Source organism: Calypte anna, chromosome 3 (genome assembly GCF_003957555.1).
Source record: "Calypte anna isolate BGI_N300 chromosome 3, bCalAnn1_v1.p, whole genome shotgun sequence".
NCBI classification, from domain to species: Eukaryota; Metazoa; Chordata; class Aves; order Apodiformes; family Trochilidae; genus Calypte; species Calypte anna.
The window spans coordinates 39,719,494-39,735,969 of record NC_044246.1 but is presented as its reverse complement, the minus strand read 5'-3'; the positions used below and the strand labels follow the sequence as shown (position 1 = coordinate 39,735,969).

The window sequence follows — 16,476 nt, the reverse complement described above, 5'->3', positions numbered from 1 at the left end:
CCAATTGTAGCTGAATTTCTATAACCGAATACTTTCTCTGTCCTTTTTTTGCTAATCTCATCAGTGAAAGTGAGGCAAAGATGTGTTAATTCCAGTGACTCTGCCTTCGCTTTCTCTGAAGTCATCCATGGTCAAACAATCTAGCTTCATGAGAATGAAATCTTTCAGGCAGTGCAGGTTCACCTAGTTCTGCTGGAAGGTACCTGAAAAGTTTTGCAAGCAGGAAAACGATTCAGATGGGACCTCCCTTTATTTAGTGAAAACCGTAATGCCTGAAGATCAGTGAATCTGAATTCTACTGTTCAAAGAATGCAAATATACAGCTAAAAAGTTGTTTGAGGAAGTGCTTAGGCATAGCCTGGGTTAATTGAACTTGCAGATACAGTATTTGTCTTGCAGAGTTTTCAAGATCTAGAAATGTTCCTGGACAACTTAAAATCTTTCACAGTAGCTGTTTCCAGGTATCTGGGAAACTCAAGTTTACTATCTTGGACAGAAGCCTGGTGCTACCACATCTGCATGTTTCTGACTTAGCAGATGACTTACATCAGTTTAACCTTCTGGGAAACTAATGTGTTTTTTTCAGAGTGGTGCCTTACCAATCATCCTTTAAGTCTCGGATTTTTAAGAATCCAGCATGGCTTATGCTTCAGACTGTTCTTGATCAGTCAGTCAAAGGACCATCCTAAAAGGAGCACAGTTCTAGAAAGTCTTACTTGGGCAATGATGGTTGTAAATAGAGTAACACAGTGTCAGTGCTGAACTGCTCATTGGGACATATTTCTCTTGAAGAATGTAAAATGCAGGGTATGTTGTGGCTCTCACCCTTCCAAGCATTTAATCAGCCCAAACAATCTTTGGTGTGGCTACAGCAAGTTCTCTGCTGTATTTTTTTTGCCAATTGTTTTATTTTAAGCAAATGTTGTATCAAGCAATCATAGGATGTCTGTGAACAAAACATGAAGCCCCAGACTGGTCCGAAAGACTGCTTGTCCTCAAGTTCTCCAGCATCCTATTTACTGAGAGAATGCATGTCTTGAGAGGCCATTTCATACTTGCATCTCCCAGTCTCTTGTAGTAATAGTTCAAAATCTGGGAAGCCAACTCCTGCTTTGAGCAGGAGGTTGGACTAAATGACCTCCTGAGTTATCCTGTGGTTGGTTCTGTCAAGTCCCTTATCACGAAAGGAGTTGGTTCAGCCTCTTGACAGCACATAAGCAAATAAAAGTAGTTCTGCTCTTCTGTAGGTATTTCTTTATTCCTGCCTGAAATTCCTCCAGCTCATATTAAGCTTAACTATGAAATACGTACCTGGGGCAAGGACCAGGAATCTTGCATACACTTTTCCTAGTGGGGTCTCCCTCCTATAGGAATTACTGGGTTGGTACAGTGCTAAAAGCTACGTGTGCCTACTAAAGCAGAGATCAAGCTGGAGACAGAGGGACAGCTGTTTTTCAGTCTACAGAACAGGATGTACACTGATGGTGGCCTGCTATCCTTGAGTAGAAGGGTGTACCTGAAGAGCAGGTAAACAAGTATCTATGGGTGGAATGAGGACTTCATAAGAAATGCTTGTTAGGTTTGTCTGTTGGCAAAGGGTGACTGGTGTCACGGGAAATGCCTCTGGAGCGTGGTGATTTGTTGCTGCTCTGTAACTAGGCTACTGCACCTTCAGTGATTAATTGCTCCACGGTTGCCTAAGGATCACCATGGCTGTTGGATGACAGGCATTTTACAGTTGGCAAATATCTTTGCTGTGCCTTAAGAACTTGAGATTCTACAGTGATCTCTTTTATTCAGTTGTCCTGCAAATCTAATTAGCCCCTCCCACCCCTTCCAGAAGTGGTCTGTGTGGAAGAGTTCATAAAGTACCATCTACTCTTCATGTTGCAGCAACTTGAGATGCAGCAAAGGGGTCTCTGAAAGCTGTAGCTTTAACAATGGACCTTTGTCTGCTTGGCCCTTACAAGAATTTTCTTTCTTCTTGCCACAAGGCACCACACAGTAGTGCAGGGGATTAGGTCATTTCCTTCCCCCCTCCTCTTCCTGCAGATTATTTGATTAACATTTCTATTGTATACTCTAATTAGCATGTTCTTGGCTTCAGGCTGCTTTCCCCCACTCCTCCTCCCCCCATAATCTCCTTAAAACACTGTAGTGTGATTTTATTAACTGTGTAACATGGGAACTCCTTGCTCAAAGATTACAGGTGACATAACACAGTGAAAGATAAATGGGTCTGGCAGGTCAGTAATCTTTCACTCCTTTACCCTGTGCACCTGGGGTTAGATTTCTGGGAACCCCTTTACAGCATTCACACTTTCCAACGCATGAAATATTTGTCTTTTTTTGGGTATCATTGGCTTTCATCAGAGTTCAGCCACTGACTTCCCAGGAAGCAGAGTTAAGGTGGTGTGTAGCGCATGTGTATTGAGTATACTAATATACTTCCCCTTGGGACCATTACAAATCCTGTTCTACCATGTTTTTGCTCCCTGTTCTCAGGGTTTTCTATGGTCTCCTTTAATTTAGACCACTTGTGTGGATTTTTTATTTCTCTCCCTTTCTGGTTTGTTAAATGTATTTATCCACAGAACTGTGTTTAAAATGTCCACCTGAAATTTAGCGGTAATATACTGGTCAGCTGAAATCTAGATGAAGAGTTTGCTGCTCAGGCTTCTTGGCTGTCTGCATGCTAGGGGACATAGCATTGCCTGCCCTTTGTGGGTATCTTCAAGGCTGTCTCTTTAACTGATACAGCCAGAAATGCATTTCTTTTCAAAGCTCATTTTGAATGTCATGTGAAATCACGTAATTATATCAAACTGTACAGCATCTGCTTGTGAGTCAGATAGAAGAACATGACGATACAGCCCTTTATTTTTTTTTTTTTTTAACAACTCCAAGGGAAAAACCTCCCCTGCAGTTCATCACTTCATGAAATTAGCAGCAATATCTTGAGCTACAGATTTCATTGTTTCAGTCTGGCATGGTCAGCACCGTCTCTGTCACAGGGAAAGTTAAATAGCTTGCCCAGTGACAGCATGCTTGAGGCTTTTGAGAGTTTTCAGGGCAGACACGGTTCTTCTGTGGAGTGGAAATCATTAAAACCTCCTCTTAATAAAAGTGAGGGACAGTGTTAATACAGGAACAGATGAGTTAGAGCGTGGCTATGAGTAAACACGGGCAGGGAATCAAAGTGGTTTAAAGTCTGTAGGGTGAGGCAGCCACTTAGCAGTTCTGCTAGGGGCAAAACAAACCCCGAAATGTCTGGCTTTAAGGTGAGGCATGGTTAACCAAGAAAAGGGGATTGTGTAGTAGAAGATAGCAGAAGACTACACTCCAGATTACTGGGGGTCACTAATATGAAGGCAGGTGAGGACGTGGAGATAAGAATTGCTGTGGCAGGCTGGGTCAGGCAGTAGAAGGCATATATCCACCTACAGTTCCTCATTCAGTATTTCTTATGTGTCTGCAGCATAAAGTAATCCACAAGCTTATTAACCTGGACTCTGACAGTGGCATATCTAATAAGAGAAAATAAAGGAGCTCTTAAAAGCAAATTAGTGTTAAGTCCTGATTTTCAGACTGAATGCTTTTTGAAGCAGTGCAACACAAGTGCAGAGGCTTGTGTCAGAAGTAGTGCAACTTGGGAGTGGTTATACCAGTGTAACTTAATACAGTTAAATACTGAAATACAGAAGAACACTTTTTTATACTCCTGTTGTGGTATCTGTATTAAATGATACCAATGCATTTTTAATTTTTTTAAGAAAAAAAAAAACAACACCAAAATGACCAAAAAACCAACCTATAGCTCTGATTAAAAAAAAAAAAAGCTGCCAAATGTGTATAGGCTAGGATGAAGTATAATATAATACTTGAAGGTGATGTGGCAGATGGGGTAGGGCGACTCTTCTACCGCAGTGACTGGTGCTATTTTCAGGTTCTGCTGGTACCACTGGGAAAGCTAGGTTCATGTGCCAATAGAGTGAGACCATTGATTTGTGGAAGGGAGGATTATTCAACTTCAATCTCAAGATGTAGCTTGGTGGGTGTGTGGCTTTATGGATGAGATTGATTCAGAAGGTTCCTGTCCCTTCACTTGCTTTTAGATAGCGGGCTTACACAATAAGCTCACAAACAGATGAGCAAAATTATTTGGGTTTAAATAGTTGAGGTTTTGTGTTTTGGTTTTTCCCTAGGCCCCTTACCAGTTTAGTAATTTGACAGCTGTGATAATGACCACAGTACCTCAGATCCGTATTTAGTAGCAGACCCTTTCTGGTGGCCAGAAGTGAATGGGAACAAGAGAGCACCAGTACATTAATGTTTCTAAAAGCACTTAGTGTTCAGCAGCTGTGGCCCAGTTGCTTCTGTGGAGCAAAATGGTATCTTTGTGCTTAGAAATCTATGATAAGAGGTGTTTATTTTTGAGCCTATGTACAGCTTTATTACCCAGAATATCTTCTGGCAAGGTGTTTTGCTGTTGAGTTTATCGAGTAGGTGACAAGATCCTGCAATAGGGCAGCCTTACAGTATTGCTTGAGGGAAGGTTGTCTATGGAGCAGAGGTCAAGGAAAGAGAAAACAGGTATGCATTCACCTTGTTCTCAGCAGTGAAGGTGACTTGGGTGGAGTTGCAGCTTTTGTTGTGGTTTATGGGTATGTGATCAGAAAGCTTGTTTGACAGTGCTTACTTTGCTCTGAGCATGCCCTTCCTGCCTTCAGTTCTATTGGCACAACTGCACAGCTATGCCGTGAGCTGAACTGGGAAATAGATCCAGCTGAGAAACAGCTGAGAGAGGAAAAGCAACTTGTAAAAACATGGGCGGATGGGGGAAGTCCATGAAGCTGTGCTTCCAAAAGTGAGTTGGCAAGCTGGGGGAAGAGCAGCAGGAAGCAGAGCAATAGTCACCTGTGGGACTTGGAGCTGTCAAACATCAGCCTGAGTACACATTGCTTGAGCCAGGGTAGCTGTGCACGCTTCCTTAGCCCACTACAACTGTGATGCAAAAGTTGATTCAAAGGTTAAGCTACTACCCCACGCTTGCAGCAGCCCTGGAACATTTGCGTGATCAATTCTAAGAGGCGGTAACTTGGAAGCTGTAGTAACTTCATCACTGTTTCATGGCTCAGACAATTGAATGATCCCACCCACTGGCTCGGTGAGGTGATTTTTCGTGTTAGTGGAAAAAGAATTGAGCTCAGAGCTTGGTCTGGCACGTGCAGGTTTGCCTTTCTAAACGTGCATCCTAGGGGAATCAGCTGTGATAGCATGGTTGGCCGTGAGAGTCCAGAACACGCCACTGGTGTCTGCAAGTGTCTGATCCTATAGCATCAGCAAAAATGGGGGTAGCAATGCCCAAAGAGTTTCTGCTGGTTTACTTCTCATTGTATTAAGAAATCACCTTTTGTGTGGGAGGTGAGGAAAGCTAGATGGGCTAATAAGCGATGACTTAAAGAGAAGAAAAAAAAAAGGGGGGGGGGGAGAGCTTGGAGGAAGGAAGAAAGAAGGTATAGCATGCACGGGTACAGTTATGTAAGAGAAGCAGAGAAGGAAATAGATCAGTGTTTCTCCCAGAAACTCATCCACAGAGCTGCCGGGGAACCGGGCTGCAGCATCGTTCTCAACACACCCTGTGCTTCCTTTTTTCCTTTTTGGGGCCAGAAGTGGATGAATTTATGGAGCAGCAAGCAGGATACAGGCTCTGACTCCAGCCAATGGAGCGTGGCACGGTGGTGTTTACCTAGCTTACGGAGGCAGAGCCGGCCCCTCTTCAGTCAGAAGGGGCTACCCACGGCTTAAGTGAAAGCACACAGAGCAGAGGCACTCAGTCTGGCAGTTGCTGGGGTTTGAAGGAGTTGGTGGATTTTGTCTGGTCTTAAACAAGATTGAAGGAGTGTTTTTTGGTTTTTTTGGCTTTGGTTTGTTATTTTTTTTCTTCTCTGCTGTGCTGAAGTACTGGAAGGACGAAAAGCTACTGGTAAGTGCTCTGCATGCCATCGCTTTTCCTTTCTAGTGTTGCATCATTTCAGTCTCTCTTCCTAAAGCTGCCTCAGTTGCAGTGTTTTTCAGTGGGAAGTTGAAAGATGGTTCAGAACAGGCAGCGTGTCTGGGCTGCCCTTACACAGCGTTACAGGCTGGGCACAGAGTGGCTGGAGAGCAGCCAGGCAGAAAGGGACCTGGGAGTCTGGATTGACAGGAAGCTGAACATGAGCCAGCAGTGTGCCCAGGTGGCCAAGAAGGCCAATGGCATCCTGGCCTGTATCAGGAACAGCATGGACAGCAGGTCCAGGGAAGGGATTCTTCTCCTGTACTCAGCCCTGGTGAGGCCACAGCTTGAGTCCTGTGTCCAGTTCTGGGCCCCTCAGTTCAGGAAGGAGATTGAGGTCCTGGAGCAGGTCCAGAGAAGAGCAAGGAGGCTGTGAAGGGATCCAGCACAAGTCCTGTGAGGAAGGGCTGAGAGAGCTGGGGGTGTTCAGTCTGGAGAAGAGGAGGCTCAGGGGAGACCTCATCACTCTCTACAACTCCCTGAAAGGAGGGGGTAGCCAGGGGGGTGTCAATCTCTTCTCCCAGGCAGCTCTCAGTAAGACAAGAGGGCATGGACTTAAGTTCTGCCAAGGGAAGTTTAGGTTGGATATTGGGAAAAAAATCCTTTATAGAGAGGGTGATCAGGCATTGGAATCAGCTGCCCTGGAAGGAGGTGGATTCTGTGTCCCTAGAGGTTTTTAAGAAGAGACTGGTGAGGCACTCGGTGTCATGGTCTGGTAAGCACAGTGGTAGTAGATTAAGGGTTGGAATTGATGATCTCAGAGGTCCTTTCCAACCCGGATGGTTCTGTAATTCTGTGAAAATAAGAAGAGATGTTCAAAGAGACACAGAATAATAAATGCTGCTTGGTTTTAAGAAGTGTCAGTTGCTTCTTGTTCTTAGGGTGCAGAGCGAGCTGCCTCAGCATTATCTAAATGTCAGCATTATCTAAAACTATATACCAAGGGGACTTTCTCTTAGAGTTGTTAAATATTTATGGTTTCTAAACAAAATAAAAGGCTTTAAATATAATTCCAACGCCTGTTTTTGCAAGCTGATCTGCTATGCTATGTGAAAGGCCTTTAGTAGAACACAAACACCTATTTAGCTGATACTTTGTTACATAAACTTGCCTCATCAAGAAGTTCAGAGGGTTATAAAAAGCAAAATGGTAATGTTTAGGTCTGTAAAAGAAATCACTGTAGTTTTCTGCAAGCACAGGGTTCTCCTCTGTGTTCAGGTACATCACACAGTAGATCTCCCTGGGCTCAGTCATCAAGGCATAAAAAGCTCCATCTATTTGCCTAATGACTGTTTTAAAAATAGGATGCCTCTGTTTTGTTATAAACCCTTAATCTATATATGGAAGTTGTGCTACGGTCACTGACTTGCAATGAAAGTTGGGACTGCTTATATTTGAGGAAATACTGTGTAATTTATCAGAAGGCACTAACGAGGATAAACCTCAGAGGATCCTGACTGTAAAATTCTCTACACATTGTAGTAGTACAGTGTGGCAAAAGTTTTTTGTTGTCCTGCTTCTGCTTTGGCAGGGCACTCAAATAGGTAGGATACAAATAGGTAGTACTCTGGCTAATGAAAATATCACTGTGTTATCTGCTATTCTATCATTTTATGGCTTCTCACAGTACAGTTTGTTTAAATAATCTCTCTCTGATAATCTGAAACTTAAACTATCCCTTTTTTAACAAAGCACAAAGGTTGTAGTAATAGCCAGTAACTTCAGCAAGTACAGCCAAAAAAACCCCCAAACATGTAGAAAGCTGCAAATTAATCTTAAGTAGCTTGTGTGAATAACTTTCACAGGTAGCTCAGCTGATTAAGCAAGTACCACCTGTAGCATTTGGCCTTTGTGCTGCAGGGGTAGGCAGTGGGGGAGCTTTGCCTCCTGCAAGGTTTGTGCTTCATCACTGCTACACCTGAAAGCTGATGCGGAGGACAGGGGTGGTAAGGGGGTGTTGTTCATATGTACATGTAGTGGTTTAACTGATGAAGAGTTTTTTCTCAGCTAATTAAGGTTATAGATAAAATTGCAGTGACAGCTTTAAAATAGACACCTTGTGCTAAAAGACAAATGTTTTCAGCTTCCCACACACAGACTGACTTACATCATTTGTAACCTGTAGGAGGCTATCGTGGTTTCCTCAGGGGAGGATCAGCTGTTACTTTCTGTAACTGAAAAAAATTGATTTTTTTTTTTTTCCCCCTCCCCTGGGGAATATTTTCAGAATTGATTTTTGTCAATCTGTTGGAGCAGATCATTAGTGATTACATAAATCTTTCAGGCTTAATATGCTCAGCCATGTTGTTACCCCATCCATGTCAGTTCAGAATAGCAGGACTGAAATTAGCAAATCTCAGACTGAAATGAGGCACCTGCTCTTAGATGTTTTTTCCCCATCTCGGAACAGAAATCATATTTTTGAGTACTGTCATGGAGTACGGATTCTCATATAGGTGCCTATAGTAGAAGCCTTGCTTTAAAACACTTTCCTTGTTCATTGAACAAGGGTGCTTGTCCTCACAGCACTGTTCATAATTTCACTAAAATTGCTCAGACCTGCTCAGACTTGCTTCTGAGACTGAATCAGAACTTGAAGCAGAACAGGGGATGCTAACCTGACTCAAACTGCTGTTTCTCAGATTGAAACGTTAGCTGCAGCCTTGGTGCAAAGCAGAAGGCTTGCTCTTCTGTCTCAAGTTAATGCCCCTTTGAAAGTGTCTACAAGGCAACGTGGGTTTTTTTGTTTTTTTTAATGTGTGCTGTGACTCTTGCAGAACTTCTCTCCAGGATGACAACCCTACTGATGGCAGATGTCAGTGGTAAGAAGATGCTTTCATTGTGTTTGAGAATAGAAAACCCCTATATGGAGATTCTATAAATGATTTCAAGGCACAGCAGCAGATAGTGTTTTGTATTGTTTTATGCCTGGTGTCCTGTGCAGGATAGACTGCTTGGTCATTTTCGAGCTTCGCCCTTTGTCTTATTTTTCAGTGTTTTCATGTCATAAGACACTCTTGTGTGGATGACTAAGCTTATTCAGAGGTTATAAAGGAGCAGGTGAAGAGTGTAGACTAAGGAAAGAATAAGCCATACAAAAGCAAAAGTCTGGACTCATTTTCCATACTCTCAAGGCTTGGGTTTTGTTTGTTTTTTTTCTGGTGCTGAAAAGCTTCCTTTTCTATAAAGGAGAAAAGAAGTTATCCTTCCTTAGAAAGGTCAAGTAGGGCTACTGATCTGAGGTGACAATGCAATTTGTGTACATAACAGCTGCATAGCTGTACCTTTCCTGTGCACCTCTTGTGGAGGATGCACACTGTAGACAGAATCTGACTAATCTTGAAAGTGGAATAGAAAACCTGGTAAACATAAAGTTCAAGGTATGCGAGTGAAGGATATGTGAACTTGTTTTTTAAACTGGAAACTGGGAGAAGTGTGAGAATGGCGGCTGATAAGCACATGCTTGTCTCTATATTCTCTTACCCAGGTGTAAAAACTATTCCTATAGTATATAGTAAAAACTGTTTTTAAAAGTTTCCCAAAAGCTTGCTGGGGGAAAAAACCAAAAACAACAAAACAATTAAGAGTAATTCTCCAGTAGTGATTTAACCATTATGTTAGAAGAAAGTGATTTTTCAATCTTTGTCTCAGCTTTCAGAAACATAAAGATGCAAGGAGCTGATTCCTTTTTGCTTGCATCAGTGTAGATCTACTGTAATTGGTTGTGAAATCTGGCAGCCTGGAGTTGATGGGGACTCATCATCAAACAAGAAGGCAGTCTGCTGGGAATTACTTTGGGGTTTTTTATTTCTCTCATTATTTATTGCCTCTTCCTGCTTCCATGCTTGCAAATATCTTCATTTTAAGAGATTGCTATGCTGCGTGGATCCTTTGTGTTTCACAGTGACTCTAGCTGTGATATTCTGGTGCTTTTAATCTGGAAGTAAAGACTGCCTTTGAATGGATGACAAATAACCATAGAAGAGAATATGCAGCTCTGAATTACTGTATGTGCATTCAGAGAATTTTGCTTTCTGATCTTGCAGCTGTGCATGATTGCCTAGTGGAAATTGGAGTGCTAAAGGGCTTAAATGTGTAAATGGATGTTGGCAGACTTGGGTCCTACTTGTGTTTTGTCAGGTAACCGCACTATTCAAAGTTAATTCTTTCCTTAAAGGGCCGTATGGAGTTTTAAATCCAAATAAAGCTGTAGATGGTAATAGGTAAGTCTCAGGAGGATGAGGCTAAAAATTTGTTTCATTGTCAAAGGAGTTGCTCATAGTTCACATCTAACTGATCAAAAGTGCACCTAAGGTGTGTGTTTCAGTTGATAAGAACATTTTATTCTTAAAATTAATTGTATTTGTAGAAAAAATGTTGCTGGGAGATTGTCTTGTCCAGTCTCTCACAGAAAAACTTCTTGAGGTCTGAATATCTCCAAGGGTGGAGATCCCTCAGTTTCTCTGGGTTTATTTTTTTCCTCTTAAAAGCTAATCAAGATTCTGTGTGTTGCAGCTTGTTTATTTTCTCTTGTCTTGTCACTGCATACTTGTCAGAAGGGATGGATTATGTTTTGTCCATGTTACCCCTGATTTAACACAGAGTTGCCAAGGGAAAAGCTGGATATGAGAATTGCAAGGATAGTAAGTGGAGAACTGCTGATAGCAAATTGCGTAAAAGTAAAACCATCACTAGATAAGCTGTCTCTTTCTAAAAGCTTTATTTCTAGAAGAAAAACCTCAACAAATCCAAACCTTAGAATATGTAGATAGAGAACACAAAAAAGGCGATATAATAAAAACGGAGGGAAATCCAATTTTTGCATGTGAATCAGCATGTTTTGACTTTAATATACTCATTGACAGAGGACTTCTTTTTATACTGTGAAAGTGAGGTTTTTATGCAGTATTTTAGAAAAGGGCTAGTCTGGCACTAGCTACAGTTGCTAGCAGCCTATAATGCTGGCTCTGTGTTTAGAAAATGATGGTAATTTATTACAAAGAGACTTTTATTCTAGTATTTTTAGCTTGCAGCCGAGTGTTTAATGAATTTCTGCCTGGGCTCATTGAATTTATGTTCTCCCTTCCCCCTGCCCCGTTTTAACCATTAAGATACTGCTGTTCTTGCTGTGATTCCAAATGATGTACTTAGTCTACTAAATAGAGGGCTTATTCACAAGGTGCTGCACCTCAGTGCAGAAAAGATGTGAGGACTTTTTGTAGAAGCCACCAAAGTCTAATTGTGTACGAGTCTTATGGCCAAAAAAGGCAGCTGGATGACTGAGGATGTCAAATATGCAAAATAATACAATTTTACAAATATGTAAAATAATACAGCTTTTCCTTCGACTTGAATGTAATCAGAGATCTGTGGCTTGCTTTCTGTCATAGCAATCTTTGCCTTCTGTTATTCAAGTGAATATTGAACACAAAAGCTTGCAAGAAACTCCATTTCCATTCTTAAAACAGTTATTTTAAAATATACTTTTAGTTTAGTTTAGATCTCTTTCCAGACATTCCAAACAGTTCCACGTGACAGTATTGTGCAAGTTGCCTTCCATTAGCTTTCTCCTGGCTTCAGAGGAATGAGTGTTACTTGTTCGAGAGTTCTTTCTGTTCAGTTCCTTATTTTTGAGACAAAAAGGTGCTAACTGGTTGGTACCTGTGATTTTTTGTGCTAACTGCTAATAGTTGTCTGTACCTCTTATCCAAACAAGTATTGCATTTCTGAAACTGTTTCTCTGTGTGAAAGTTGAATTATTCACAAAATCTGCTATATTAGTTTCCACAGTATAGGACTCTGCACAGGTAGGGGTTTTCAGGCTTTGGTTTCTTCTCTGTATCAGACGCAGAGACCTTGAGGTGAAAAATTGCTGCTGTCAGTGCTATGATTTTGGAAGAGTGTAGGATAGTGGGATTTTACAATTAATAACTTGTTACTCCATCAGTGTGAAAGGGTCTTGGAGGAGTTTTGGAACAGTCAGTTGTTCAGATCCTGCTTCAGTGAAGCCTTCTCCATCGGCGGCCAGAGATGCTGCTGTGGCTGCAAAAAAGGTTGTGATTAAGCAGTCAGTTGCTGAGTTGTATACTGGCATTACAAGCCCACGTCACCTTTTGTAACTTAATTAGCCTTTCCTAACTCTTTTAATAAGTCTCTTTTAGTATTCTAGAAATAAAAACCGGACAGGTTATTCTACAAGAGAAGGCTTATTATACAAGTCAGTGGATCCTTCCCCTCTGCTCAGGAGCATTTCCTCCTGTAAGTTCTTAAAATTCTTTATCTAGCTTTAAATGATCTGTAAATGTGCTCTTTTTAAGAAGTGAAAATGTCATCTCATGGCCTGTAAGACTGCTCTTCATTGGGAGAGCACTCAAGTCTTACTTGCAGACATCAAAACTTACTTTGATTAGTCTTTAGGACCTCATTGGAAGAATATTTGTTATTTCTGGGAACAAAATGAGGCTTCCTGTTGGTTGCAGTGGATCAGGCAGATCATACTGGGTGAGAAGCAGCATGCAAGTAGCACTGTCAGGGTTTTTTTAGGGGCACTGAATTTTGTATGTGCTTGAGTTGAAGCTACTGGGTATCAGTAGCTATGAAAGTGATGTGAGCAGCTCATAAAGGTTCTGAGACATATTTAAAAAGCTAAGTTCAAACATTCAACCCATGCCTTCAAAAATGCAGGAACAAGCTGTTTTACTTAATGGTAGCTCTAGATTGCTAACTCTTGAACCTTCCTTAAGTCAAATAGGAAGTGAGTTTCCATCCTATGTGCTGGTCCCAAAATAAATTTCTGGATTTCTTCAAATGTGAAACAAAAAATGTATTAAGGGAGAGCTAACTATTAAATATTGGATGCTTTTCCTTATAGTGCATATGATGTTCAAGTTAACCTCTTGTATTGCAGAAGTTTGTCACTTGCAACTGCTGGTCCCTTTTATGATTTCTGCTCAGTTATTTCCTAAGAGGAGGTTTTTGGACACCTCTTCAGAGTCTCCTCTAACTGTTCATGTGTAGTTACTTTTAATGAGACTCAGAAGCTGACTCTTTAATTGGGACATGCATTTTTTAGCTTTCCATGAAATTTGTTCACTTGAGTAAACAGAAGAGAAGTTATGCCAAACTTTTTCTTTTATTAGTGACAAAAGTTAGTTATTCTTAATGCTGCTATTCCCACTTTCTCTAAATGAATGGATTAGCTCCTTTTTCAAACACCATAGTGTTGAGTGGATGCTATTAAATTACTTTTTTTTATGTTATCATGGTATTTACTACTCCTATGCTATTTCCTAATGGGTAAGGCTATAAATTTCATAGCAGTATTTCTTCTGAATTTTTAAATGCTGATTCAAAGGACAGCCAGTATGTATTCTAGCAAATAAATGTGTCATTCCATGTGAAATGCAAGGGCCAAGGTGAAATGAGTTGTATGTGGAGAAGACTGAAATGCAGGGAGGAGATTGCTGAGGAGATCAATACTCAAGTAGAAAATAGGTAATCATTTGGGGAGGAGATTAAAACATTAGGAGCTGGTTTAGGAAGACAATGTATAGGCAAATATAATGCCAGAAGATTTTAAAATAAACCAAGTGGTTAGTAATACTTCATGGTAATTATGTATGCATGTATATCTACATACAGATAAATATTTAAGATTTATACTCAAGTAAAAACATTTCAGGAAGGCTTCTCTTTGGCTAGAGAAGCAAGCACTGTTAGGCACTAAGAGCTAGATAGGTCTGGTTTCAGTTAACCACCCTGGCAGTGTCTTCAGAAGAGTTTCAGAGGATTGCTGATGGGGTGGTCCAAGGAGGGTTGTGGTACCAGGAGGCAAGACCCCATATGTGGCCACAGCAAACATGGAAACTGTGAGCACAATAATGTTGTGGGCTCCACTTATCAAATGGGGCAACATGCATTTTGGTGTGTTGTGGCTAGTGGCATGATAGGAGTTTGAGGTCACGTGTGCATATCAGTTTGCTTTATAATCTTCATTTTAGAATTTTGAAGACAAAACCTTGGACCCCACTTACAACAAGCAATAAGTGCCCTTGCCATCCCAGTTAATTCATTGCTAGACATGGGTCAGCAATTTAGAAATGCTTCTGAACAAACTGTACTGCTCTGCTCTCTCCCGTGCTGCTGTCGTTCTTCCTGGTGGGACCTCTGGGTCAGTACAAGGCACTTTCTACACCAGTTAAGTGATGGGATACCATAAAACTTGAACCAGGGTAGCTGTGTAGTGAACATGCACACTGCTTCCTCTGCAAGAAAAACATCCCTGTAGCTGTTACATAGGCAGGACACAGGCACTTCCCAGTAGTGTTGTGCATGTCAGATTTGTTATAGTGCACTGGTGCAGGATACCACTGTGATAATCTTACACCTGCGTTGATCACAGAGACAGTCTTCAGCTAACTACATATTCCAAGCACTGAAATCCACAGTACTCAGATTTGAGAGTGAAGGAAATTTGGAAAATAATGAGAAATTAAAGAAAAATGAAAGGGTTTGATTTAAGTCTCCCAGATAGATGGGATGGCACATAAGGCAATGGAGAAGTAAACAGAATTTTCACATGGTACAGTGAGGTGACTGAAGGTGGAGATGAGGAAATTGGTAGATTGAGAGGAGATGCTGAAAGCCAGTCTTCTCTGTGAAGGAGGAGAGAAGACTGGGAGAGAGTAGAGATGAGGTCAGTGAAAGAATTATCTTCTGTATTATCTTCTATGCATTATCCTTTTCTTTGTTAGGACATAAGGCGAGGGTAGATAAAATCCTCACATTGATGTCTTCTGCTAGTATCTACAGTCTAGATAAATAGAAGGTAAAAGAAAACTAAGACACAGCATTGTAGTCATAATCAAAGTAGATGACAGGAAACAAGAAATACTATGTGGGTCAAAATGTGTATTTGAAAAGAAGACAATGTTAACCACTGGTACTAAAAAAAACATTATCTTTTTGAGTTGGTATGAAAACTTGCTTGGAAGAACCAAGGGAATGTTCTTTTTTCTGTTAAAGGAGGTGTCAAATAGTCTTGCATCAGTTTTAATATTTATTGAGCAAGTGCTCTGTTGGGTGGGCTTGCTCTATAGAAAGTTCAGGGGAGGGTTGGGTAGGCCAGAAGTATCAGGAAATGTTACTGATGATAAGCTGTAAAAGATAGTGTGAACTGTTCTTCAGAACTGTTTATATGACTTCTGATGCTGGTTAAATATGCAGTCATGCTGCACACCCCAAACCTGGATGGTAGACTCAGTATCAAATTGTCATGCAACTTCCATCTGCAAATCCAGAAATTTCTTGGGAGGATGTTAGTCAGACACTTTCCATGAAAAAATCTACTTCTCTGGTCCTCATTTTTTTTTTATTATTATTTTATTTTATTTTCTTTAAATTTAATCCCTATCTGGCTCTGCTTCTTGATAGTGGAACAAAATATACTAAATGAAGCTCTCTATAACTTAAGCTAAGAAGTAGCATGAAGGGAAAAAGCTGTGGATGTTATATCAAGGCAATACTGTGTGGTTTTGTGGAGGATCTTGCAGGCCATTCACCCTTAACTGATATAGCTTTTTGTGTATGTTCTTAAGATTATTTCAAGGAAACCCAAAATACAAAAATGAAAAATATATCTACTGTATCATGCCAGTGTGAAGGTTTGTGTAGTTGCTGGATTTGAGTCTTTTCTCTTACATTTAATTATATCTTTTGTTCTTCCAGGAAATAATGAAAAAAGTGTGCCACAGCTCTTGATCAGAGACCTGAAATTTGAGAAGAATTCATTAGCTAAGCTCATGTTTTCTCCTGATCAAGAAAATCATCCATCAAAAGCACCAGTAAAATATGGTGAATTGATTGTATTAGGGTAAGTGTTTCTGACTTGGTTGGAAGTGAGAATAAGGGTAGGATTTCTTAGTGGACTTAAAGCAGATCAAATGCTGGTTGCTGTGAGAGATGGTCTCACAGCCTCTCACTTGGACTGCTTTGCTTTTGCTGTGTATCTAGCAAACATATAACTGAATAGTAAGTTGATCAGGTTTTCTTTGGTAGCTGATCTTGTGTAAGGAGGGAGGGGGCTGCCTTTTTCAGTGGTAACCAATATATCACATAACGTGATATATTGGAAAAGGGCACTGCAGTATGCACACTTTTTTGTGGCAGTGGGAGCATTGGTGTGGAGCTCTAAACAGTTGAGTTAGATGTAAGTTTATTTTTGGCCCTTGTTCTTCCCAGGTAAGCATTTTATGACGAAGGCAGCCAATTTGGGAATGCTTTCCAGGTTGATTCCAGTTTGTACCAAGATAGATGACTAATGTGATAATGTGGAAGGAGACGTTCCATAAGATTTCAAGTAAAATGAAAAAAAGTTTTGTAAGAACATGGTCACTGATGCTATAATATCCAAGTGCAAACAG

General features: G+C 40.8%; 1 protein-coding gene across 4 annotated transcripts in view; it reads left to right on the top strand.

The window, feature by feature from the left end:
- The window catches only part of PELI1 (pellino E3 ubiquitin protein ligase 1), a 47,308-nt gene that overhangs the window by 22,106 nt on the left and 8,726 nt on the right, over positions 1-16,476 (top strand). For all 4 annotated transcript variants that reach the window (XM_030448000.1, XM_030447998.1, XM_030448002.1 and 1 more), the window contains one exon: positions 15,782-15,926. In XM_030448000.1, the coding sequence (XP_030303860.1) occupies positions 15,856-15,926 (71 nt within the window). In that variant the 5' untranslated portion in view covers positions 15,782-15,855. The remainder of the gene's footprint in view (positions 1-15,781; positions 15,927-16,476) is intronic.